This window comes from Nyctibius grandis, chromosome 16 (genome assembly GCF_013368605.1).
Source record: "Nyctibius grandis isolate bNycGra1 chromosome 16, bNycGra1.pri, whole genome shotgun sequence".
Classification (NCBI taxonomy): domain Eukaryota; kingdom Metazoa; phylum Chordata; class Aves; order Nyctibiiformes; family Nyctibiidae; genus Nyctibius; species Nyctibius grandis.
The window spans coordinates 7,040,922-7,067,636 of NC_090673.1; the positions used below are offsets into that span (position 1 = coordinate 7,040,922).

At 41.0% G+C, this 26,715-nt stretch overlaps 1 protein-coding gene across 4 annotated transcripts in view; it reads left to right on the plus strand.

Moving 5' to 3' along the window:
- PNPLA7 (patatin like phospholipase domain containing 7) overlaps window positions 1-26,715 on the plus strand; it is a 117,093-nt gene that overhangs the window by 24,676 nt on the left and 65,702 nt on the right. For all 4 annotated transcript variants that reach the window (XM_068414086.1, XM_068414084.1, XM_068414085.1 and 1 more), the window contains 5 exons: window positions 3,015-3,092; window positions 3,941-4,146; window positions 9,213-9,344; window positions 10,584-10,707; window positions 21,293-21,406. In XM_068414086.1, the coding sequence (XP_068270187.1) occupies window positions 3,015-3,092; window positions 3,941-4,146; window positions 9,213-9,344; window positions 10,584-10,707; window positions 21,293-21,406 (654 nt within the window). The remainder of the gene's footprint in view (window positions 1-3,014; window positions 3,093-3,940; window positions 4,147-9,212; window positions 9,345-10,583; window positions 10,708-21,292; window positions 21,407-26,715) is intronic.

The following is a 26,715-nucleotide window of genomic DNA, read 5'->3' on the forward strand; positions in this document are numbered from 1 at the left end:
AAGTTTGTATCCAGTACACAACTGATGTCTTCCTTTTTAGACCTATCAGATAGCAAGCAAAAATTCCAAGATCACTGAAGCTACTGATTACAGCACTTTTTTTTTTTAATCTGGAATAATTTTCTCAGTGATTAACAAGTAAACAGATTAGAGTTGAAGTTAATTGGAACAGTATTCTTAAAATGCAGCATCTAATAGGCAGTGTTTTTAACTTGAAGATGTAAATACTGATGAGATAAGGTAGGCTTGTCAAACTTTGTTAGAGCAACTCAGTTTTTCACAAATGAATAAGAATCTGATGGAGTGTAGCCAAATGCTAGAAATCTCATTTAAATGTCAATGTTAATATTTTCTATGCAGGATAGCAGAAGTTGATTCTTCTACAGGCAATGGAAGAAAAATCTTATTGTCTAAAATATTTGTGTTCAATACTACTTACATCAAGGAAGAAAATGAACTCTGTAAGCTCTTAAAAAATTAGCTCTGCTCTCTCATTTCTTAGCTGGCTGGATGCATTTTAAGATGTTGTTTTTCAGAGCAGCCAATCAGTGTGAATAAAATCAAGATGTTTTGATGACAGATGGTGGTGTTTTGCTTTTTTGGTTGTTTGGTAGGGTTTGTGTGTTTTCGCTTTTTTTTTTTTCATGAGACTGTAAGAGAGAGGAGGGGATAATTTACTATAGGAGAGAAGCAGTATTCTTTCAAATGACCCTTAGGTATCTGATTTTCTTTTTTTTCTTCTAAATAACTTGAATTCCTCGGGTCTCTGTCATGAATGGTTTTCAGTCTCATACAACTTCTACATGTTTTCGGCTTTGTCTGCAGTTAGGATATGAAAGTTAAACAATGTTGCAGGGCGTATCTTCTGCCTGAGCTATAAGGGAATTGAGTCCTCTGACAAAAAAATTGTCTGTCCCAGTTAATTACTGCTTTTGTTTGTTGTTTATAAGTGGTTTGTGCTTTCACTTCTACATCATAAACCTCTGCTAATTTCTTATCTATTATGGTAGCACAAAGAAACTAACTTGCTATGAAATGGATTTTGTTGTGCTAGCGACTTGTGTTCCTAAAAGCTGGTGGCTGGAGGGGATCGGTGCAACGTTATTTAGCTCGAACCCTGTAACTATACGATATTGAATTTGGGCTTGCTGGTCTCGCCCCTTCAAGAGAGAAGATACTAGAAAGGATGGATCTTGTCTGTGATCTTGTTTGTCAACTCCTTTGTTTCTTGATCAGGGTAGTAATAGCACAGAAAAGTAGGATTTCAAGGACTGCTTGGAGGTCATTCAGTCTCTTTTCATGCCCAAGGCAGAATCAAATATTGCTAAGTCATTTCTGGTGGGCTTTTGTCTAAGCTGGTCTTAAAGCTCTCCAATGATGAGGACTGCACGGCTTTGTGTGCAATCTATTCCAATACTTAAGTAGTCTTAGACATGAAAAAAAATCTTTGCAACAATTTTTGTTAGAGTTAATGCAGACAAAAAAAAGCTGTTGATAAGTAGAGCTCATTAGGGAGCTTGTGTTCCCTTACTGTGAGACAGTTAGAACTTTGTTTTTAAGTATAGGTAATACTATACAACCATAAATCTATAAATATAGAAAAAACATCATAGAAATTAGTTGAGTTGATGCTGCTGAACTGAAATATTTTGACAGGTGCTTGTCAGGTTCTTTGCATTGCGTATGTTCCATGGAACAGATTGGTTTCAATAAAACTATTTTTTGATGGAAATCTGTTCCTTTTATCAGCTGTAGGTGTAAAGAATAGTTCTGATTATTTCACTTGTTCTATTTTTCCCAACCAAAAATGAAAAGAGGGAAAACCTGGCGTAACGATTACAACAGTGCAATGTTTACATCTCCGCTATATTGTTTTCCTGATGCATTAAGGTTAATGACTATGGGCAGATTCTGCCACGCTGCTTGTGCTGAGTTGTTTCTGACTGCATGCAGCTCTTGCTTTTAGTGGTTCAACCTCTGTGGCAAAGTACTGGACACCGTGGTGGCTGGCTTTGCCTTGCAGAGGCTGAGCTGCCAGACGCCAGGACTGCACTGTCCCTCTTTAGCATAATGCAAGAATCACATAATTGAGCCTACATCTTTGCCCTTACCCATTTGGATGATGGTAATAAAATGTTGAGCTTTTGAAAATTTACTGGTTTGGGTGGATGTTTTGCCAAAGCAAAGGTGGCCTGAGGCATTAGGGTTTGATACTGACTGCACGTGGGACACCAGATTGTATGGGCAGTTCTTTGAGATGAAAGAAAATTCCCTCCATGCCTGGTGGTTGTCTGTGCCTTTACACAGGATTATGGTGGTGACCAGCTTTGGAGCTGGGAAGGAATCAGCTGGTGCACTTAACCAGATCAGCTCGTTGCCACTGCAAGGGTTTGGGGTTGGGTCCAAACCAAAGGCAGGCTTTTGGAAAGACCTTCCCTCCTGTGTGCTTTTCAGTCGGGAGGAAAATTTCCACTCTCCTGTGCAATCCACATGTGCGTACACACAAGAATTCATTACTTGGGGGAAGCTTTTGGTCTACAGTGTGTATGAAAATCTGCTACATGTGCATGGCAGAGCTGAGCTGTGTGACCAGGGAGGGGCTGTGATAAAGCAAGTGTTAGATCATCTTGTCCAGTTCCTCCATGATGTAGACTGGTTTCACTTTCATTTGAAAATAACTTCATATTTCATGATTTTTCATGCCAGCTGATATAGGTCTCTTTTTGTTATAGACCCTTAAAAGAGTCTGGGATCAAAACTGACAAATATAAAATCCTTAACAATCTAAGTCTGATAATTGAAATTAATTAAACCTTTTTTCTTCTAGAAGAAATATTTGTTGGGTAGAGAAATATAAAAACCATGCACCATATTTTAAAGAGATTCAAGTACTTATAAGATCATCTTTAGTAATTACTATTCTTATTTGCTTTATTTCAATGCTTCCTCACATTTTTGGAGCCTTACATGTGCACAGACAAGTAAATTGTCCCCCCTGCCCCTTTCTTCTCCAGGATCCTTCATTGTTGAATGGCAAAGTGACACTGCATCAAGTTACTGCTGGGACTGTGCTGTCGAGGCAAGGAGATCAGGTGAGTGAGCATCATCTGAGAGCAGAGAGAACATTACAACTGGCTCAGTCTTTGCCCCCCACCAGAGGGTATTTATACATGTCGATAATAAATAAAAAAAGCCCATCCACCCACCCTTCCCAAACCACCTCTCTCAAGGTGAACTTATCCCAGCTCTCAGCCTTTCTGCGCACACGGAGTAGCAGTGTTGCCAGAGCCAGAGTGGAAATCTGGTACCTGTCTGTGTTCAGCTCTTATGTACCTTCAGGAGAGGGTACGGAGTATCATACCTCCGTCCTTCCCGAGGAGGTGTGGAGGCTGGGCAGCCCTTTTCATGCCCTATACTGCCGGCTTTCAGTGATGTCAGTCAGTTACAGTAAAGTATTTTCCTCCCCCCGTACAATAGAAATCCAGTGTTATTTGTTTATCCTGTTAGGATATAACGAGATTCATTTATAATAATACTGTGTAAATAGACAAGCTTATGCAAAGCAGATGGGGGCAGCTGCAGTTACAGTACTGCTGTATTCTGCTCTGCTGAACTGTGATGTCCCTCATCATGCTGCTGTGATTACCTCGTTATTTCCATTTGCAATTCTGTTGTTATTTCTTGAGATCTTACAGATGCAGTCTTCATTTTTCATAACCATACAAAGAGAAACACATTTTTCAATGTAGTGGCTGCTTAGTTTTAAATATTCATAACCTGCTTTTAATAATTCACTATTGTGTCTTATTTTATCACCTAATTTTTCAAAAACTATAGGCAGTTTTCTAGAAAACAGATCAGTCATGATAGTACTGTCACTGTGATAATTGCTTTTAAAATCTTTGGGGATTTTATTGAGCTCTTTTTCCATTTTCTCCAGGATGTTAATGTTTGCTTTGTGGTCTCGGGGATGCTTCACGTGTACCAACGGAAGATAGGCTCAGAGGAGGACACCTGTCTATTCATTACCCATCCAGGGGAACTCGTAGGCCAGCTCGCTGTCCTGACTGGGGAGCCGCTGATTTTCACCATCAAGGCCAATCGAGACTGCAGCTTTCTGTCTATTTCCAAGTCCCATTTCTATGAGTGAGTTCTGCCACAAGAACATATATTTTTTTTTATTATTTTTTATTTTTTGATGTCCCTTTTGAACAAATGGGAGTGGTGGATGTATGTGTGGCGTAGTACAGCTACAATACATCCTGTAGCAAACCAGATAGCTTGTGTGAGAGTTTTAAGCACCCAGATGAGCTCTGACCTATCTATCAGATGGCTTTATTTCCAGCAAGAGGTAATACAGGGAACTCGGTAATATTAAACAGTGGTATCTCCTTTGTTCCAGGTTTACAGAGCACTTAACCCAATGGGGTGTAATTTATGACAAGACTCGTGTATTTCATAATCCAAATAAGAAAGTCTGGCCAGAGCCTGTGCTTTGCTGGGTTAGGTGCTTCTTTGCCAGGCCCTTTCTCTTAGATTCGTTATTTCTTTTTGCTGGAGAACCACCCCCATTCTGTTTCCAAACACAGCCCAGGCTGTTGAGTGTGTTATGAATGGTTGGTCTTGGTGTAACCGTAGGTTTTCAATGCTCAGCAATAGAATAGGTCAAAGAATAATGCCCCTGTGCAAGATGGGTTCCTTTCTGGACCCTAGAAGTAGTACATGACTCGTGACTTAATACTTAAAGGGGGATATATGTATTTCTTAATTAAAAAACAGCCAAACCCAATATGATGACTATCATTAGCCTCACTGGCCAAGATTAATGATTAATACTCTTGATTTATTCCATGATCCTATTGTTAAGACTTACTGTTAGTTCACACACATAATTTGTGTCAAATACCTCTGTTTCCTTTCCTTTTTCAACTTCTGCTCGAATGTGCCGTCAGTCCTGGGTTATGTGTAGGACTTTTTGAGGTTGTGTTTTTTTGAGGCCACTGTTATGTTGTATATTCCTGCGTACTTCTTACTTTCTAAATGATTCTAATTGTTTGTATTCCTAATCAACTCTACCACAGAACCTTATTCTGTGATTTCTGTTTTCTCACCTCAGGCCAAAGGCTGTACGCTGTAAAACTGAACCTGCTGTTCTTAGCAGTGTGCTTGGTTAATTAGCTGTGTTCTTCCTGGTCTGTGTGGTGGATGTCAACTCTTTGACCTGATTTCTGATAGATACTCCCCACTTGTGCCATTCCATGTGCTATTGAATCTATTTCTTCTGAACCCCTGCTCTTTCTTTCTTTCTTTTTTTTTTACTGTTGTTTTCTCACTTGTTTTTTTACTTCAAATTTCATTTTGTTGTCTCAGCCAACCAGTCAGATTCTACCTTTTCCTCCTCTTTTTCAGTTTTGATATTCAGTCCTGGACTGACTCATTTGCTTGAGCTCATTTTCCTGAGTTTTCTCTTCTCTCTCGAGAATTGAGTTGTCTCGTGTTTATTCCAACTTAACTTTTTCCTTCCATTAACTCCTTACCAGTCAGTAATCTCAAACCCCTCACTGTATCACCTCTTCATCATTTCTGGGACCTTTGCAAATCTTTTTCTCCTTCAAAAAGTCTATTTCCATTTCTCTGCTTTTTACAATCTCTATGATCTTCCAGCATTCCATCTTCACAATTTCTCCTGAAACTCAAGTTTTATATCACTTCTAACTCCTGTTCCCATATGTAAAAGTGTCATTGTAGAAAGTCTTTGAAAAAGCATGAGGTTTCTTTGAGTTTGTTCATTTTTGCTTTGAACTGTATGAGAAAGAAAAACTTGTTGATAAAATTAGAAATAAGTTTTATTTTCAACTTTTTGTGCCAGATTCTGTGCTCATAGTCCTACAATGTTAGGCTTTCTCCTTCGCTCAGAATCTCACAAGAATTTATTTTTTTTAAAATTTTTTTTCTTTGGCTCTTATCTTACTGATGAGAACAAATTTGACAAGAACCTCCATTATTCTCCAAAATTCCTTTCTTGTCAAATATATTACTCTTCCTTTGAGCTGCCCTGGAACATTGTATATGCTTTTTCTCAATAATTAATGAGAGGGCGAAGCAGAAAGAACACGGTCAGTAGTTGCCATTAGGCAAAGAGCACAGTAATGGAAGGAGCCCAGGGTTTAGAATTGCATGTTGGATGTTAGACAACAGGTTAAATCATTTTCACTGAAACTCTGAGGCGGGAGCCTTTTACGTGGTACTGCCATGACTAAATAACTGTAAATGTAGAGTTTAAGTACAGGAGTGACACGAGCTAATTATATAGTATGTATCTTAACTGCTTTGCTATTTTGCTGAACTGATGTGCTAAGTGTGCGGTGCCTACGCTGCAACTGTTGGTGTCTCCTGACGAACGGCGTAATCAAGCTGTCACCAGACTCTCTTGAGGGAGTATGTTCAGGCTCTGCAGTACTAGGGACTCTGTCACATTTTCTGCTTCAGTAAACTTCACAGTTTGGAGTCTGAATCATGTGTGCTTGCCAGAGAAGCAGGAATGCTTTGATTTTTATATTGCCAGCCAAGCTGAATATCAAATTGCATCCACGTCCACAAGAATATCTGCATAAGTCCCAGGCTTTCACAGACACTCATTTAGCCTTTTCATCACTATATTTGGTGAGCTTTCTAACAAAGAATCCTGAGGATCCCTTCAGGATCAGGTTTCTGTAGTACAGAGCTTTGGTTTTTAATTTTCCCGGTGGCAGGCATGCGCGAAGCAGAAGAGCAAAGATGAACATACCCAGGTGAAAGGAAGGAAACCTGGCTGATAATGGGGGGAAAAAAAAAATCTGCTTTTCTCCTCTTGTGCATAAGGGTGGGCTTTTACCTTCTGTGCTAATACTCTTGTAGAAGCTGTATAGCACTCAGTGAAATAACAGAGCTCCAGATGGAAGTAAAAGCAGCCTGTTAGTAGTTTACATTTTGACTGCATTGAGTATTAAGATACATATCTTGAGGGAGGAAAAGGAGTTAAATGGCTTTTATTGATCACAGCAGACAGCCTGCGTGGGAGGAGACTCTGAGGGCTGAATAAGCAAGTAGAGTAAAAACAACGAGCTAAACCATTTAGGGGTTTTCAGGGGGTTTATTTAACTTTCAGATCAGCTGAGAAGGGGGATAGGGCTGGGTGTTTTGTGTGTGTTGAGGGATTAGGTTGTCTGTTTATTAGTGCTTATCCTGAGGTGCCTTTTTCAGCTTCTTTGTCCAAAGTTCTGTTAGTGTGGTACAGTAAGATAACATGTTGTTTTTGATAGCTTATGGAAACCAAGGTGGTCTGTAGGCAACTTGGGTCAGAGACAGGGCGGGCATGGAAACCTTGGGGCAAGAGAAGAAGGGCAGGAGAGTAAAGCTGTCCTGCTTTTTCATAATCCTGTTTTGAGGGCTGGATTTTAAACTGTGCTAAGTGTAAGATTTGTTCAGTTTAACTTACCTAGTAGCACATATGAGCACAGGGGGACAAGTGTGACGAGCTCAATATGGAATAGGGATATACACCTACGAATCTCTTCTGTTTCAGATTCAGGGATTTCGGCTGAAGAAGTTATAAGCTTCATTATTGTGAAAAGTAGTAATTTGAGGCATTGGGTAAGGAGAGTAGGTAAATATGAAAGCTCCCTGCAGTGGCCTGTGTGCTGCACTTGACCCATAGCACTGTCAGCTCTGGGTCTACTGCTGCAGCTATAGGGCTAATGAATGAGAGATCTAATGTTTTAGAAACATCCTGGTGAGTTTGCTTTTGTTATCATGTTCTAGAATTAGGGATCTCTGCTTGGGCTTTCTCTCATTTCTCCCAGGTTACAGTGGTCCACAAGGAACTGTATTTCAGTTAGGGAACAACAGCTGCCAATGCTCTTTCCATGCCTTTCTCTCCTCCTTCCTATTTTTTGGGGTGCAAGGTTAGATAGGAAGCTCACAGGGTTCGTGCTTAATTAGAGTTCCCGCATACACAGGGTCTCCTAAGTAGATTGTCTTACGGCAGCCTGGTATCTTCATTGTAAAGGGAACGTTGATGCAGAAGACATACTAGGTATTTATCATTTTCTCTTCTTTGTTTCTGCCCATGTGTGGCTTTAACATAGCTCCCTCGTCTCTATCTGCATGTACTTCACGTACCGGGTCTGCATACACTTACCTACTTCTTTCTGAATTGTGCTGCCTCTTGTGAAGTAGCTGTTATTTAGTAGTCTGCCATCAATTGCTCTTGATGCTGTGCAGGAACAGAAAAGATAAGATGTCCTAACAGGTACACCATCTTGAGATGTGTGTGATCAGCTCGCTCCTGTGGAGTAGTGCTTCAGTGAGAATTGGAGTGCTTACTCACGAGGTAACAGGATGCAGTGATCTTTAGGCTAAAAAGAATGAGAAATAAGACTTTCTTGAGCAGTTATCAGGTGTCTGTGAGAGCAGTTTCCCTCAGGCCTTGCAGTCAGTGTCGAGTTTGCAGTTATCACTGGCAGAACATTCTCAAAAGTTTCTCAGTTTGGGAGAAGTATTGAATTACATGGTATCTTTACTACTAAAGACTTTAAGCATCACTCAAAAGATTCAGCATGAAGATCAGCAGCTTTATTAGGAGATGTTTCAGTTCTTTGTGGCCTTTGCAACAGGGAAAAGGGAACATTTGAAATACAGAGAAGGTCTCTTGTTTTGAAGAGCGTCAGACTTCATGTGTAATACCTGAAATCTGGATGAAACTGTGAGCACGTGTGCATGTGTGAGAGACTGAGAGGTGCAGAATGGCAGGGAGGGACAATCTTCTGGACAGTACGAACATTTTCCTGAGTAATAAGAGCCCTGGGTGAAGGGGAGGTTTGGAGGGTGGCTCATAAACAAGAGCTAGCCTGGCTCCCATCCATCCCGCTGCTCACTTAAGGAAGGGAATTGGGCCAGGCAGCAGGACTAGCTAGCATCCTATTAGCGTAGTCCTGCTGCTACTAGGACAGTGTCAGCTTTGAGTGATGTTCAGTTTGGGCTAGGTTGGCAGGCTGGGCAGCCCCCTGCTTTGTCAAATTAGCACTCATGTAGTGTGGTTGTGGCGATAGTGTGTATATGGACTAACTTCTCAATTAGTGCCTATATAACTGCCTGGTTGCATTGGGATGTTGTCTGGTGTGCCTGTTCCTATTTTGGGGAGGTACTTTAACGCCACTTTTTTTCCCTTCTAGGATAATGCGGGAGCAGCCAAGCGTAGTTCTCGGCGTGGCCCACACTGTTGTAAAAAGAATGTCCCCGTTCGTTAGGCAAATTGACTTTGCCCTGGATTGGATGGAGGTGGAGGCTGGACGAGCTGTTTACAGGTGAGACATGGACAAAATTGTATGTTGTCTGTTGAATATTTAAGTTTTCAGAGTTAAGGAGCTGTGCTCGCTTGGTGACACACAGAATAAAAAACTCATTGGACTAAATTTATCAACCATTCCATCAGGTTCATCTGTTTGCCTATTTTGAGATTATTTTCTTTCTGCAGTACCCTTCAAGATTGCTTCAGTCTTTTGTCTCCAGGTGTTATTAAAATTCTTTCATACTATTCCTCATCCTTTATGTTGTCTTGGCAAGCTTTTGAAGTGACATAATTGATTAAGATATAGACAGTTGTATGTTCTGGTGGTAGTTTCTGTATTGTTAAGGGCATGAATGTCTATTGTTCAGAGGGTTTTTCAGCCTTTCTAAAATAAACAACAAAAGTCAAAGGTAATTCAGTTAGGCTTGTTCAATAGTCAATTGAAAATAGGCACTGCACATTCTGTTTAAGGGGCAGAAGTTATCCTTGGGAAAACTTAGTTTTATGGATTTTTGCAGTAGGACACATTTGAGCCATTATATGGTTGCTGCAGTGGTGGGAGAATAAAGGTCTAATTTAGTATGTGTTCTGTATAATTTTCATTTTTATAACTATACCTGCAGCACTAAAGCTAGTGGAAGTTTTGCATTACTTTGTGCATCAAACCAGTCATAGCTCTCAATATCTTGTTAAAATCTTTTGGAAATCCTTGCATTAGTTTTAACTCCACTCCCAGAAGGATGATGCTTTGTCCATGTGCTAGGTTATGCTGGAAGTGGGCATCCAGACAGCTCTCTTAATCATGCAAACTGGATAAAGCAAAACCTTCCTGGTGGACCTACGTGTGCACCAAAAGGAACCTGAGTCCTGAGCCCCTTGGGGGTTTTTCTCTTTGACCTGCAGAATTTCTCTTCTCATCTGTATTGACCTTGCAGTGCCAACAAGCTCCTGCTGTAACCTGGGGTGAGCCTGGTGTTTCCCCTAGAGAGCACTTGCATCCTGCTCATCTGCTTCCAGACCTAACATTAACCACTTGTGCCAAACCTGTACATTTAAACATTAAACATATTTCCAAGTCACCTTTTAACGATTCATGTTCAATTTCTTGTTTGCTTGTTGTGTTTAACTGTTGGTTAAACATTTTCCTATGTCCTCTAAGCAAGGTAGGGAGTGATCAACTTATTAAAAGACTCTAGATGCATTTGCTGAGCAAAGATGCTTCACTAATCCTCATTATGGATTATTCTTTCTGCAGACAGGGGGACAAGTCAGACTGCACATACATTGTGTTGAATGGCCGACTTCGCTCAGTCATACGGATGGATGATGGAAAAAAGCACCTGACCGGTGAATACGGCCGAGGAGACTTAATTGGAGTGGTAAGAGCTGGTTTCAAAAAAGAATCATTCTGCTGAGAAATTGGTATTGACTCCACACTAAACAAACAAAATCTTTCTCTGATCAGTTGTTCATCTTACTTAGGTTTTCACAAGTTGAAAAGATGGAAAGTCCTTTCTACCTGGAACCTTTGTATAAGAATACATGAATGGGATTATTAGACTTGATTTTAAAAGTCACAACCAAACCCAAAAGCCGTGCACAATGCCCTTTTGTGATATGAGTTACTTTCTTTCACATTGAGAGGGGCACGGCCTGTTAGAATAGCTCAGGAAGAACTGCAGGAATGTGCACTAAATGGTGATTTGAATAAAGTTAGTATAGAAAGATTCAGTTTGGCTGGGGCCCCCCTGGAAGTGTCTAGTCTAGTCTCCTCCAGGTTAGCAGAGCTAACTTGAAAGCTGCATCAGGTTGTTCAGGGAATGTGTGGTTATTAAAAGCTGTTAAAGCCACTTTTGATTTCAAAATTGTAGTATTTATCCGTGTTAAACACTTAATATTTATCTGTTTATAGCCAGAATTAGCGTCCCTCTGAATAAAGAAAACACAAGAGCTGGTATTAGTACTATGGGAAGAAATACTTGCTCTTAGACAATAAGAGGAAGAGGAAGGAGGAGTACAAGGCTGTTTCCCTCTAGGGAGCTGATTCAAGATTGTGCTGATTGCGAAAGGTGTTATTTTTGAAAGTGGCATGATCCTGCAGTTAAGTGTTACCTCCTGGTATCAGAGGTTCAGCTCTGCTACCTTGCCTCTTTCCCTTGATCACTGGCTGTGTCTATGATGGAGGACTCTGTAACTGGGGCAGGAATACACCATCAGCATGTGAGACCTGGTTGTCTCTGATGGTAGGTGGGTCACAGACCAGTATCTGTATTGTAAAGTGTTTGTGGCAGAGGTCTTGGGTACTGTGTGAGGCTGGAACTGACCTCACATGTGAGTTGTTTTTCTTGAGAGAAGTAAAAAAGTTTTCTTGTAAGGAGGATGAAGTTGCTGGACCTTTTCAATGTGTGTTCACAGCTCATTTTCACTTGCCTAGTAACTTGAAAATAAATGGTATATCATTTGGAAGTGACTGCAATAGAGTACAAGAGGCAATTCTGGTGATACTCACAGCAGGAGACAAAGGTGGTCTGGACTGGTCACTGCACCATATTCCTTGAGTTGCACATGGAGAGTAATTAAGGATATCTTCCCAAGATCAGTGGTACTTCTGGCTAGGAGTTTTGTTGGCTTGGGGCTGTGTTTGGAGAAGTAGGTCTAGTCTTGCTGCTGGGCACGCTCTTAAATTTTTCTTTCTTTGTTTTTCATTTTTGGGCTACCTCTTTGGGGTACCTCATTAAAGGCAAAATGACATGGTTTAACAGGAGCAAAAGCTGAGATCTTTTGTGACTGATCATGCTGGTATGAGGCCTTTTAGTGTGTGAATAAGGGTTTGTCAGTTTTGATACGTACAAGCATTTTTCTGCTCCTTTCCCTGCTTTCTTTCACCAGCTGTGATCTGTAGCTCCACTATCAAGCTTCTGGAGTTTTGCAGAGCTCCCAGGTTAAAACAACAGAGCTGTTCTACTTTTTGGAAGCAGTTTTGAGTGAAGGTGGAGTACACAGTCTAAACTCTACCTCCTGTACGAGCACTATCACTGGTTTTGGCATAACATTTTGTGCTGGCTCAACCGTTTATCTGGTGAGGAGAGAGAGGTTGATTCAGTGGATGGACTGGGACATGTTTGCTGTAACAGCACCATGTTTGCTGGTGAGTCCCTAGGCACGGATACAGAAATACCCATATAATTCATGTCTAAACCATAAGTCACTTTTCTGGATCCATGTTATGACATGAATCATTTTGAAGACTTTTGTGGCTCCATGGACGTCACCTACTCCTTCCTACCCACAGCTCCCAGGCCCACTGACTCATGCAGCCATTTGTTGAACGAATCTCCATGCCCTGGCTGTCTTTCAAAAACACGGGGGAGGATTTGTAAAGATTGCCAAGATTAATGTAGCCGTTCTTTGCAGAGGGCATTAGCAAAATGACATTTTTCCTTTTAAAAAGGTTTGTTTATCCCCTTCTGTGGATCTGTTATAAACCTTTAAAATCCTGCTGTAGGGGTGAGGTTTTTTTCCTCTGAAATAAAGTAATTGGAGGGTTCTAGGTGCTTGCAGGGAATGAAATTAGTGGTTGGTAATCGGTATTTTGGTCAACTGGTGGCGTGTTCCTCCCTGAAACCCTTCCAAGACCCTCCCATGTCATTTGGAACTGTGGGCACTAACAAAATACAATTCAGTGTCTTTTTGTTTGTTGCCTTTATCTCAGAACTTTAAAAATGCTGTGTGTCATATGCATGAGCTGAGTATTTGCCATTTCTGCTTTCAGAAGAAAAGCACTGAAAAACGAAGGATTTCAGACAAGATGTGAATTTTCAAGCACGTGTGTGTGCTCCCAAGGCTAAACTTGTGGCCTGAACAGTTTTCTTCCATATAATGACTCAATGGCATCTGTTTCTGAGGTCTGTCAATTCAGGGGGAGAAGAACAGATTAGAAACTAAAGTTTGCCTTCCCTGTACAGTTACTTGAAGAGCTGATGAGGGTAGTTACGTTAGGGGAAAATGATCCCTGCTCCCTGGGAGCCTTTTTGGAGGGACACTGTGAGCTGCTTGCTGCTGCTGACCTGATCGATGGGCAGCTCCAGTTGCTGTATCTGGTCAAAACTTGGTTAAAGGCCTTCCAGGTAGTTTTTAAAGGACAATGATGAATCTGTTAGTTAATTCCCTCGCATCTGAAATACAGTTGACCACTTGAAATACAATTGACAGAAGAGCTGTTGTCTGGAGACTATGATTTGACTCATTTTGGGGGGAATCTTTTAATTTGTTGGTGCCGTTGCTACAGATGCACTTGTGGAAAAATGCTGAAATGTTTAATTTTACTAAACTGTTACGCGAGCTAAAGCGTAAATCTTCTAGTGTCATTTCTGCCATGCCTAGGTGATCAGAGGAAATCCAAAAAGCCCAATGTGTTGATAGAGTGAAAGGGCTTCTCTTCACTAAGTTATTTGTTTAAAATGCTTATGTTAGTCTCTTTTTTTTTTTTCTTTAGTGTAGCTGCTTTAGTTCTGATCTTGGTTAAATGCTGCAAACTGTAGTTTTTACTCTTGTTATCTTGATCTTCTTAACACGTTGTCTGAGAAAGAAGATTCCTTTTCATTTGTTAGTTTGTTATGCCTATCGATATCAGGCAAACTGGCCCAGGCATTGCCATTTAGTCTTGTCCCTAGCACAGCTGATGAGGCTGGGGCAGTTATTCAGTATTTTTTTTACAACCTGCAAAATAGGTTGTCCCAGTTGGGTTACAGGATCACAACTCCAAGCATCCTGAGATGGGTGTTCTTTGCTTTTTGCGTTGTCGGAAGGACACTAGTGGGTGGGGAGAAGGGAAAATAGCATGACAGAGCTGTCTTGCAGAATAATCTCCTGCTGAATAAAAGTTATTTGTATACCGCCTGCTCCCTTCAAGTATCTGGACGTGATAGAACCTTCTGTGCAATTAGCTTTTTATGCAAGTCGACACTTTTTCTTAATTGGGTTCCTGAAGAATGGCTGCAGCGTTGGTAAGATGACTAAATGCCAGGCAGTTCTTGGGGGCCTCAGTGACAGCTGTTGAACTTGCAATATTTTTAAAAGCTGGGGTCTTACGTAGTTTATAGCTCGACTTACTGGTAGCCACCTGCCTCGTAAAGCTGTTTCTGCAGTGTCTTACCAGCAAACCAGTTGGCTTCCAAAAATGCCCTACTGAGGGGGAAAGTTGCAGCAATGTTTTGATTAATTCAAGATCCTTTCTGCTTCTCTTAACAACTAGAATGCCCCTTCTATTAGTAGGACTATACCCAGTCGTTGGGTAGCAAAATAGCAAAACAAGTGCAGAAAGTCATTAGTGCAATAGTACTTTCTTTTAATGCAGGGCAGCACGAGTGATAAATTGCAGAAGAAGAATCCTCGTCTGCCTGTGCTGTGGCATATGAGTTCTGCTGTGGAAGAAATCAAGCTTTACATTCTAGAAATAATGGCTCTTTAAGTGTTTTTAGATGTTAAGCTGTTCATCTCATTAATACCATTAAACGTGCATGGCTTTTTTCACTCTCAAAAAAAAGTTGAAAACCCAGAAGAATCTGTAAGTGGCTTATGATTTCCTTAGGGGTTTGGAGCATTGTCCTTTTGAAATGTAACACTGACTGTTAGAAATCTCTAATTGCGGAGTAATCCTCAAAGGAAATACACCAGTGTCAGGATTACACTTGTCAGGCTTTTGCTCTTTGTCAGCATTAATGTTATCGTACGCTGCGTCTTTTGACGCTACCAAAGCCAGCTGAGTATCATTGTATCCTCAACAACCATGCTAATGCTGGGCAATTTCTACTCTGTTAAGCCTGGTTTATTTTGTCGTTTTTAAGCGTGTGGATGCTTTTTGCTGCTTACATGCATGTAATTTTTTTCAAACCATGACTGTTTCATTTGCTAAAGCTTTAAGTTACTAAAAAAATAGTTGGGGTCAATTCAGGTTAGTGGTGCCTCGGGCACACTCTGTGCACAGCCCGTATCTGTGGAGATTGGAGGCGGATGAGGTCCAAGAACTGAGCTGGAAGACGTGGTTCTGGAAGGAGGTGTTCTCTTTCCATCTCTTCCACCGTCTGTCTTGGTAATGCGTTACTAAAGATTATTATTTGCCTAGCAGCATCTTAGGTGTGAAATTGTATTTAAAACAAAAACACCCCAAAGCTAAGCAAACAAAAACCCCAAACAAACAAAAAAACCCCAAAACAAAACATAAACCACACAACAGCAAACCCTCCCAGTATTTACTGGCAGCGAAGCAAGACAGAGGAAGCTCTGAGAAATGAATTCACATTTGCACAGCTGAATTAGTGTCAGACTGAAATCAGTGTCCTGATTGCCAAACCTGTCTTGAGAGTGTTTTTAGCTGAATTCAAGTCACTGATCTTGAGCCATCTGAACCTCCGTTTCCTACAAGCATCTTCACTTACAGTGTGAGCTGCTGAGTACTGTCTGTTTTTCCAGTTTTCTCTACAACAATTTATTCTTTTATCCATAACAGTTTATCTTTTATCTTTGCCTCAAGTTCTAAACAGCTGATGGAAGTAAGAGACCATTCATCACTGAAGATTGTTGTGGTGCAGTTTCGTGGTCTCATTTCTGGCTGGGAAAACCACAGGCACAGTTTTGACAGGATCTGCTGTTAAATTATCTGGCGTTAATGTTATATGGATAAGTCATTTGGCTTTGTAGCTGCCACAGATAAAACTGCAGAGAGCTTTATCTCCCTAGCCAATTCTTTTTAGAGAATATTAGGATCTTTGATGACAGATAGCGATAAAAGTTGTGACCTGCTGGGTTTCAGGTACGTGACTGCATGCATCAGACCATCATTCCTTAAGCTATTTTGTGTCTCCCTCCTGCTTCCAGTTAAACTTCCTTGTTACGCTGTCATTGCTAGTGTCCAGCTATCAACTAACTCCTGACACAACTTCTGATCCCCTTCAGGACCATCTTGCACCTCCCTTGCCTTCTGCTCCTTTCTCCTTTCCATTTTGAGAAATGCTGCATCGAACTAGGCAAGAGTTATGACTGCATCCCTTTAACCTTTCCAAAACGCACAAGTAAGTTGTTAGCAGAAGAGAATTTTTTTTTTTCTTGATTATAACTTTTCTTTTTGGCAAGCATCGTTAAGTAAGAGCCATTGAGAGAGAAGTGTGATCCTTTTCATTGTCATGAAAATGCTTGGAGGCCAAGAAGTAGTGGGAAGCAGAGTTCAGCCGAGGCAACAGAAAGTATTTATGGAGGAAGAGTCAGCAGTGAAGGATGGGGAAGGATGTTGCTGAAGTTCCATCCAGGTTTGATATTCTATATAAGGAGTGAAACTTAAATACACTAGGTAGGACTGCTATCAGTTCCCTTCCCCAGCTATAATCTTTCCCTTTTCTGTCCCTTAGCTACATTCACTGCAACAGGACTGTTGTAGCACTGCTGCAAAATGCAGGCTCAGTCCTCTCAGGAGAACCAGTAGCATGACTCCCACTGCCTTAATTACAAAAGGTAGCAAGCTCAGTCTTATTTAATTTTAGAATCTATTTTATGTATAGACTTACACATACACACATCTAGATCTACAAAGTAAGACTTAGATGTATGAGTATGTATATAAGTCTTTTTTTATATATAGATATATATTAAAAAAAAGAGGGAGGTTTGGATTCTTCTTTCTGCACAGCAGAAGTGCTGGGTGTCCTCAGTCACAGGGTTAACTTGGCACACGAAAGATTGCAGAAGGTGGTTGTTAGAACAACTTTCAAGAGTACACGGTGTACTGCATTCATCCGCTGGCACTGCTCCCGCAAATAGCATTGATTTGCGGCTTGTCTGGTTGTTCTTCCCACTCATTCATTGCTTCCAGCAGTGTCTCCTCCTTTGTCCTTTTCTGATACAAACAAGTTAGCATTTCAGATCCTTCCTGAAGGCTGGAGGAAACACCTCTGAGATTAGCATGCTTAGTTTGCTGCTTCAGGTGCAAAAGAGCTGAAGAAGGGTCTGGGAGCAGCTTGTTTAAGTCAGAAGAAAATTGTTCCATGTAGTGTTTGGTCGCCCTTCATGTAACATTGATTGTGTGACATCGCTGTCTTCAGTTGCAGCAGCATCATCTCCTGTCCTAGTCTAGCAAGTCCTAGTCCTTATTTACACGTGGCTATAGAAAAGATGGGAAGTTGCATGCACATTTCGCTCCCCTAATCCATCATTACAGTCAAAATAAAAGCAAAAAATATACCAAGTTATCTGAAGTGCACACACACAAAAAACAAAATCCACGGTGCCTGTGATGTTCCAGTGTTGGCCATTGAGATACGGGTGTGCTACCTGGTGCCTGTGCATCTGACTTGTAGCTGATCCCTTTCCTTGAGCCTCCTAAACTATCAGCAGATGTCAGTGTTGATATTTCTTCTTCTTATGCCTCCACGAGTGTATCCACGCTTCCTTGCACAGCGTATTTCATCCCTGTCCCTTGTGTTTCCCGCTGTCTTGCGATGGTCCTTCCCCAGTGCCTTTGGGGTGAGCTGTTGGTTTTGCGTAGCGCCTGGCACGGTTTGGGGTGGACGTTGTGTAAGGAGGGAGTGAGGAGGCAGTTTTGGCAGACAGGCTTTGTCTTTTCAGTGGGGATCCGGGGTGTCTGCGGGGTGTGTGCCCCGACAGTGGCACCACAGGCGTGCTGAGAAGTGTCTGAAATGCTGCACCCTGTGCAGGACAGCCTGTGCCCCCTCCGTTGATGCTGCTGGTGGAAGCTACGCTTGCGTTGAAGAGAAGAAAATGACTTTTTACTATTTTTCTCTGTTATCAGAGTTCTCGCTTTGTTTTGTTAGGCCTGATGCTGTTTTGTTGAAACACGGCTGGGTGTGTCCTGACCGATCTCCTTGGCGCGCTCTTCTGTAAGAGGGTGTGTGTTTGTGGCTGCTGGGTCTTGCCAAAGCATCTTGCATGAACATGAAAAGTTGAAGCCTACAAATATCAGGCTGATGGACATGTGGTGGTTGTGGCTTTCATTAATGAGGATTTGGAAGATGAAGAGTTTAGGGAGTCAAGGGATATGATTTAGTGGTGGACTTGGTAGTGTTAACGGTTGGACTTGATCTTAAAGGTCTTTTTCCAATCAAAACAATTCTGTAATTCTGTGATTCAAAGGTGGCTTTTTAACCACAGGGTGTAAAGAGGGGAGAGGTGAGAATGTAGTGAAGACTCAGAATAATCCTACTGATGGTCCAGATGTTCAATGACAGCCCTCTCACTTCTAGTGAAGAGAAAGTGTTTTATGAATAGTTTGGGGTAACTAATAAAAATAGAGATGATAATTTCCAAGGGGAAAGTAAAAGTTGGATTTCTTGGTGTACAGTGTCTGGGACCCTGATATTTTCCATGCTAGAATACCGGGGTGTATTTGCATGAAAATATAAAAGCTGATGGCAAGACTTATAGAGTACCTGTATGTAAGAGTAATACAAGATCCAATTTCTGTAATCAGTTGGGAATTACAGTTAACATAACACTGGTGGTGCTGCAAATGCCACTTGCTTCAGAGATTTGAATGGCTCCTTGTAAAGGAGGTTTGAAAAAGGTCTCCACCTCCCCTCTGATCTGCCTAGGGAACAATTCGAAAGGCAAAGTCATGGTTTGGAGAAAAAAAAATCCCTGAGGCTTTGTTTTAAAGTTAAAATCTAATTCCTGTTTTTACAAATCTTGTCTTTTCTGAAAGACTTGTGAGCCCTTTGGAGCACAGTTAATTTTATGCACTCGTATATCACAAAAAGAGTGGAAAAGGATATTAGACAGTTTGAGTGTTCTTCTTCTTTATACAAATTAAACTCAATTGGGTGATGACTGGAGAGAAGAAAGGTTTTAACAACTGAAACGCTTAACCTGCTTTCAGAATAAGGAAGGTAAATTACAGAGCCAAAAACTGTGATAAAAAGCTGGTAATAGGGGAGAGAGAGAAAACAGATAATGTTGTACAACCATTTGAGGAGCCTAAAGGGGACTTGTTGCTCTGTAAATGTATATACAAAGAAGGCGTGACCTTTTTTTTCCCCCTTCTATATGTTTGGTTTAAAATGGGATCACATAACAAAATGTCCCTGGCATCTGAACAAAACACAAAGGCAAAATGTAGTCACTTTACATTTACTTGTGCAGTTTTTCATGCATAGCAGTTGGTGTTGATGAAACTCTTCTGTACTTGCTGGGGTTACCATTCGCAGCCTGATCTCGGCTTTCTGGACTAAGGGCAAGTTTTTTGAGATCTAGATGTTCTGGCTGTCTGAATTGTCCATTTTGTGTGCATGGAGTCTTCCAAGAAAGCACTCTTGTTGGGAGTGGGGTCACTGAATTGCATGTTTTAAATTAATTTTCTTGTACTGTGGGCAGCAGTACATGCCCTGGTGCCTGGCACCGCTCAGCTGTTGTACAGTGCATTAGAGACACAAGAAGTTGATGTAATGTCTCTCAACCCCTAGTTTTATACGGAAAGCGGTGCTTGTGTTGGAGTTTGCTGTAAACATAACCTTTGGAACAAATTCTGAAAAACAAATAAGCAAAAAACCCCACTAAACCCACCCTCACCCTCAAAAAAACCCAAACCCAAACCAAACAATTATAAGCTAATATACTATGTTTCTTTTTCTACTGGAAAATTTAAGAAGAGAAGTCATGTTCACTTTAACTGTCCATGAATTGCAGTTAGATTGAGGAATTTTTTTTATTTGTATATTAACCTCAGTAATTACAGCTACTACAGTGACAACCATTTTTTTTCAGAATGACTGATCCATGGATTTTAAGCCCAGTAAACGTTGCCTGTTGCTAAAACTTGCAAAACTGAGCCACCAGGCTGTTTCTAAGCAATTAAATGTTGTAGCTCACGCCTGAGCTCTGAATGACGCAGTCTCGCCTAGCAGGCTATCTCATTAAGCATGTGAAGATATTTCAGCAGGGAATTTGATTTCTGCATTTCAAAACAAAATCAGAGCTGGTGGCGGGTGCGGGGCTCTGCAGATGGTGCAGTTGGGGATTTGGGGAACGGCTGCATTTTGCAGAGAAGGCTTTTAGAACCCGGTTTTGTTTATGTTGTGTAAGGTTCTCCCTGTAGAGTAGACTTATCTCTGTATTAATTTTCATGGTGTGATCATTTTCTTCTTTAAACTATTACTCTCAATAAAATAAATGTTTCCAGGTGAAATAATTGGGCACTAGGAGGTAGGTGTGTACTGTCACACATTTTCCTGTTTACATAGCATAGATACACATGCGTATGTAGAAAAAAAATAAAAAATAAACAACTGGAAAAGCAAAGCTCACTTCTGGCCAAAATGGGCTCATTTGCTCCTCATCCCTTTCTTCAATCTTTAGGAGGTCTTGATTATTTCAAGGTTGCTGGTATTCAGCTTCTGGGAGTAAAATGAAAGTATTTCAGGGTGGCATGGGGAAAAAAGAAAGGAAGAGCAGTAGAGAAGTGGGGTTTTCTCTTTCTCTCAGATGGCGCTATCACAATTAAAAATGATGGATTAAAAGGTGTAAGTGGTGGTGTGGTAAGTGAGTTCATTGTGTGCCTCTGGTTGCTGTTCTCACAAGCTTTAAAAAAAGTTCCTGTGCCCACTCTGGAGATTCACTGGGTGTGAGAGCTTGCAAAAGCTCACGCAACACTTTCTCTTGTAATACTGTCTGTCTGTCGCTGTGGGTTCTGGTTCTGTGAAAAACTGCCCCTATCTGATAGCAGAGCGTGTGCCTGAGAGATGTGGATTGAATAGATGCAAATACTTGTTGCAGATGGATGTGCCTTAAGTAAACCACCTCTGCAAGCGCCCGTGGGGGAAAACAGCGTTGTGGTTTGAGTGTGTGTGAGCAACAAGTAGGACAGTCTGGTTCTTGGCAGTCGTTTGCTTTCTTCATCCTGACGTTTGATTTTTGCAACATGCTGTGCGTTATCTTTAATGTTTTGGCTGTGTGCTCTTTCAGGTAGAGGCATTAACCCACCAACCTAGAGCCACAACAGTACACGCAGTCAGAGATTCAGAACTTGCCAAACTCCCAGAGGGAGCCCTGACGTCTATCAAACGCAAATTCCCCCAGGTAAGAAAATGGAAAGTATTTTCCGTCTATCTCAAAAGATGTGTGAGGAGCTAAAACTCTCCATTACCACCAAGTCCTTTGGGGTTTTTGTATGATTGGTGCATACTGAGAAAACATTTTATTCTCTTTGTACGCCTGATCTGATCTATACCAGACTTTCACCAGCTTCTCTTCCTTTATCTTCTAATCAATTTTAGCGTGTTTTATTGCAGGGCTGTTTTGTGTACCTGGCATGCATATTTAGCAAAGTGGAAATCACTTAGTGCTATTGATAGTAAATGAAAGTTTGACTTCTAAAATCACTTTAAAATGTTGTTATGCATTTGTCTTGCTCGCTGAGACTCAAAATCAGTGCTTGGTTATATGTACCGTGTCCAGAGCATTGATATTTGGGGGTTGGTTTTCCTCTTCCTTGCATTTTAGGCTGTCAATCCTCATTCTGCAACTGCCAGATCTGTCTGTGTCCTGAAGACTGTGATTGCTCCCTTTGAATCCATCAACCCATCCATCTTCTTTAATTCACTTGACATTATACCTCTCTCCTGCAAATCTGGAAACTGGTGGACTTGAAATTTAATTCTTTTGTCCCTAAGTGTATCAGGGACATTATACTAAGCACTAAATCATTGCACTAGCCTTAAAGGCAATTCTTTAATGCTGTTACTTCAAATTATTTCTGATTTTTCTTTTTGCTCTCTTGAAGACATATACTTATTTTACCAGATTTCTAAAAAAAACCTGCAAAAGTAATAAACCTAATTAAAATACTTGTATTCTTTTGCTTTCCTAGGACCCATAATAACGTTTTTGGTTGTTTTTTCTTTTACACTGTAAGATATAAAGCCTGTATTCATGCATTCTCATGTTACAGTAACTCTGGGAGCTTTGTCTGTATTATTGCTAGGAGAATTTCATCACTGCAGTAAGTGTTCAGAAGTCAATGAAAAATAATCTTCTTGATTTCCCTGTAAGCATTATTTTTGCTTGAGTGTTTTGGAACTTCTGCTGTGGGTTGTTAAGGCACTCCTGTTCTCTGCATTTCTCTTGAATACTCCTCTGATTCTGTTCTCTGTTTAACGGAGCAGATTTCCTGCCCAGATTTATGAACTGGTAGCAGCGTGCGACGTCTGTACATAACTAGCCACAAACTGGGTACTGACAGCACGACCTGTCTTGAGTTGCCCTTTTAAATATCACTCTCCTTGTGAGTGATCAAGAAGTGAGGAAATGAGCCAGGTGGAATTTAAAACCACCTTTCTCCTTACATAGCGGATGATTTTAAATGTTACTAGTAAATATTTAAACTGTAAATTACTAGCAAGCACTGAACACGTAATATTTAGTAATGCCTTGAACACTGATCTGCACAAAGCCTGTGTTCTAACTTTGCTTTTTTGTCCGGGGCAAGAATTGATTTCAGTGTCTCTTTTCTCTCTGTTCCCTTTTTCTGTTCTATCAGGCAGATTGTTTTCCCCTAAAAAGTGTTCTCTGTGGAGATGTGGATCTTTTTGCTTTGCAGTTAAAGTTGAGCTTGAATGTTACGTTCACAGTACAATACCAAACATTTATTTGTAATAGATTTCAAATGTCTTCCCATGTCTAGGGAGTGCAGCCTATCAGCCTCATGTTCCTGACCTTTTTGAATATGGAATTAGTTTTCTCTAGATGTGCATGTAGTTTGGCTAATTAGTTGCAATGAAACAAAATGATAAGAGATCTTTTAAGGAAATGTGTTTCAAAAAAGGTTGTTAGAAAAATACATTCTTGCTGCTGTTTGAGATCTCTAAATTCTAAATAGCTGTTAAACTGGTATCAAAAATGTGACAGCTTACATTTTTGCTCTTGGATTATTTTAGAACAAGCATTAGCAGTAGAAAGAGGAGAGTAAGACAGACTTTAAGTAGGTGATTTATGCGGTTAATGCCTTCAGACTGTCTTAAGAACCTAAGATGAAATATTCTTTTTTAGTATCTCAAAGTTCTTCTCTTTTTATGTATTAAGTCCATCAGATAAGAGAGGAAGGACAGAAGTGAGAGAGGATTGAAGCGATGGAGGAAAACAATAGCGTAGAAAGGTTGAAGTCAAGTTGAAAAAACAAAGTCAGCTTTCAAGCTAAAGGAGTGTACTGGAGAGAAGTTTTTGAGCTGGAAACTAATAAATTACATACAGAGAAAAAGGTCCCGAGTAGCTGTTTGTTAGGAAAAGAATCCAGGCATTAGAGGATCAAAAGCTGACCATGGCTGAACAATGTCATGCAGTTGCGAAAAAAATAACTATGTTAACAGAATGCTTTTTGGAGAGAAGAGAGCCTTGCATTCTTTGTGATGTTGGAAAAGCTTCAGTACCAGCCTGTGGCAGCGCGTTCGGAGGAAGAGGCAGACGAAATGAAGAAAGTCTAGAGGACAAAAAGGAGGCTAACTGGTGTTTAGAAATATTAACCTGTAAAGGCAAAAAGACTGTGAAAGGTTAAGGGAAAACACGGCAGCTATTTTCAAATGTATAAAGTTGTCTTCTAATAGAAGGGGCATAAGCTACTCACCATATTGGGATAGAGCAAATGGTAATGAACTGAAATTGCAGCAGTTGGATATTAAGAAAAACTGATTCTGCTCCCTAGAAAGGCTAAAAGATGGTTACTCGTTTTTATAACCTCTTAAAATATTATGTTTGAGGTAATGCTTTGTGCTGAGCAGAGGGATGGGCCAAATGAATTCTCTCTGTCCTATTTTCTCTCCTGTTATTCTAGTAGAGTGATTTGTACACAGGATTTATGTTTTCCCAATCCAACCAGAAGTAATAAAGTAATGAAGGGATAGCAGGTGCAATAGTTTGGAAATAATTGCCTAGGTAGCAAGAGCTAGCTTGTGATCCAGCAGTGTGGTGGAAGATTTCCCTCTTAGTCCTCTGCAAATCAGAAAACCATTTTTTAGAAAAAAAAGCCACTCTGCCTCCATCAAACATGTGCTCCCCTACTGACTCGTGAAGTTAAGTTAACCTGAGTCTTGCTTGGTGGAACAGCGATCAAACATTGGTGCTTGTCCCCTGAGTCAGGTGAAATGCTCTCGTAGTTCAGAGGCATCCCACACCAGGGAGAATTGCTTGTTTTGGTGTTCCTGTTGGCAGCCTCTGTAGAGCTTAAATGGTGTGTGTCTCAACAGCCAAGAACTGGGCAGTTCCTAAGGTTGCATTACCCTTTCCATTACCCTTGAGCTTTACTATTGCCTGTCAAGGATGAAGAACCCTTTAATTCTAGGAGTTAGTGGAGGGACTTCATCCTGCATACTTTTCACCAGTCGTGATGTGTTTGTAGATGATCCAGAAAAGGAGATGGCTTTGGAATGCATTGTAGGAAAGTATTACCTGATCGGTAAGAAAACTGTAAACGTGGGTGGTGCTTGCTGATAAGAACAAGGAGGGAAATCATGCTCTGTTAGTCTGTACAGTAATTCAAGTTCCTTGAGCTGTGATGTACAATCTGGAAAAATTGCACAGCTGATGCTCAGGGAAGCACTGTATGCTTGTCCTCTGGTTTGTCTTCTCCCCTGGGCATCCTGTCAGACACAGGATACTGGTCTGCTGGGATCTTTGGGGTGACCCACTATAGCTGCTGTTATTCTGAGGGATGAAACAGATCGCTGAGCGTGGGGAATCTCATCTCAGTTATAAGTAACAGCCAAAATTTCAGAGTATGTGCCCAGAAACGACAGATGTTGACTTCTAGGTCCTGCTAAGTGTGCAGAAGTCAAATCTACATCTTCTAGCTTCCCAGGAAAGCATCCCAACCTTGAGTCACTCTGGATGTGGCAGCCTAGACATTCCCCATTGAAGGTGATCCACAGTGCAGAATTTCTCCTGTGCTTTTTAGGACTCATGCCTGAGGGCCACAGCTCTCCGGCATAGCCATCAGGGCACGCAGCCAGTGAGAGCATTTGCTCCTCTGACAGCCTCGGTGCTTGCTTCTGGTGCTGCTTGAAGCTTTTCAGAGTTGCAGGAGTGAAAGGGAATTGATTCTTCCTATTTTCATCTCTGCCTTCAGTTCTGAAAAGTAGGACAGAGAATCAGCTCACGATTTTTGGCACCGAAAAGCGGTTTCGAAGTGGTAGCGAGGGTGCAGAATTTGTGAGCAGATTAGAGATGTTCTAACATCAGTGTGTAACTTGGATCGCATTTCATAGATTATCTCTGCCTCTACTGAGCTGAGATTGGTTTTATAATTCTAACTTGAGATTTAAACCTGCTGTAGCTGATGGAAATTGCACTGACAAATTGCTTAGGAGCCGCGGGGGGCGGGGGGTAGCTGTAAGACAACCTTTTGCATGTTAGAAAGGCATGCTAGAAAACAGTGTTTCTGCATCTTTTAATTCTCTAAGTCTGCCTTTGGGGTTTAAATATATTCAGAATCCATCATGAACAGTGAGTCCTGCTATCTTTGTGTGCGTATTTTAACCAGAGCTTTTCGAGGGAGCTCAGTAATGTGCCCTCTTTTCAAAACGCCTCCCCCAGGCACTGTGTATATTTTGCGTCACATTATTTCAGCTTCATGTGGCACTGTGGAATAGGTCAGGAGAGGCCACGCTTCTAGATTTTTCTGCATTTGTTCTCATGGCCTATTAAAATAAGTTTTTCTTGACTGTAGGAGAAGAGGATGTGAAAAGAAAAACGTTCAGTGGAAGCGTGATCACTGGCTGTAGCTGCCAGACGTGAGGCAGGCAGGAGTGAGTGCTTAGTCATGGCAGTGATGCGAGACTAACATTTTTCTTCAAGACACAATTGATCACAAGCGTTAGAAACTCAAACAGCCCCAGGATAAAGCTTCAGTTCTTCTGTGTGCTTTAGCAGCATTTGTAAAGGTGCCAGAAATGGTTGCGAGGGAGCATTTAAGATTTGCTTTGTCACGGTGGTTCTCAACTGTCAGAAGTTTTAATCGGAGACCCCTTGCTAAGCTCCCTGATCCTGTGACGAGCAGAGTGTTTTATCTGATCTGGGGCCATGTAAAGCTTCAGTAATACCATGGTTTTATTTAAGTTGGTGATCTAATTTACCTCTCCTCCTCCCTTGTCCCTCAAAAAAACCCTTAAGAAAGCTGGTAGAGAATAATCTCAGCTCCTGGAAAGAGCTCCACAGAAATGAACCTGCTATTATGGGCATTTGTATAGATAAAATAGCTGTTATTACTATTTTACCCCAGTGCCTTTACTTTGTAGAACAGAAACCCCTTGGCAGCCCCATTTTCTATGCTAGGTTATTCACATTGGGTCTCTGTGTGGTAGAAAGCCCTTTATGTGTCCTTTAACAACATCCCATATGTA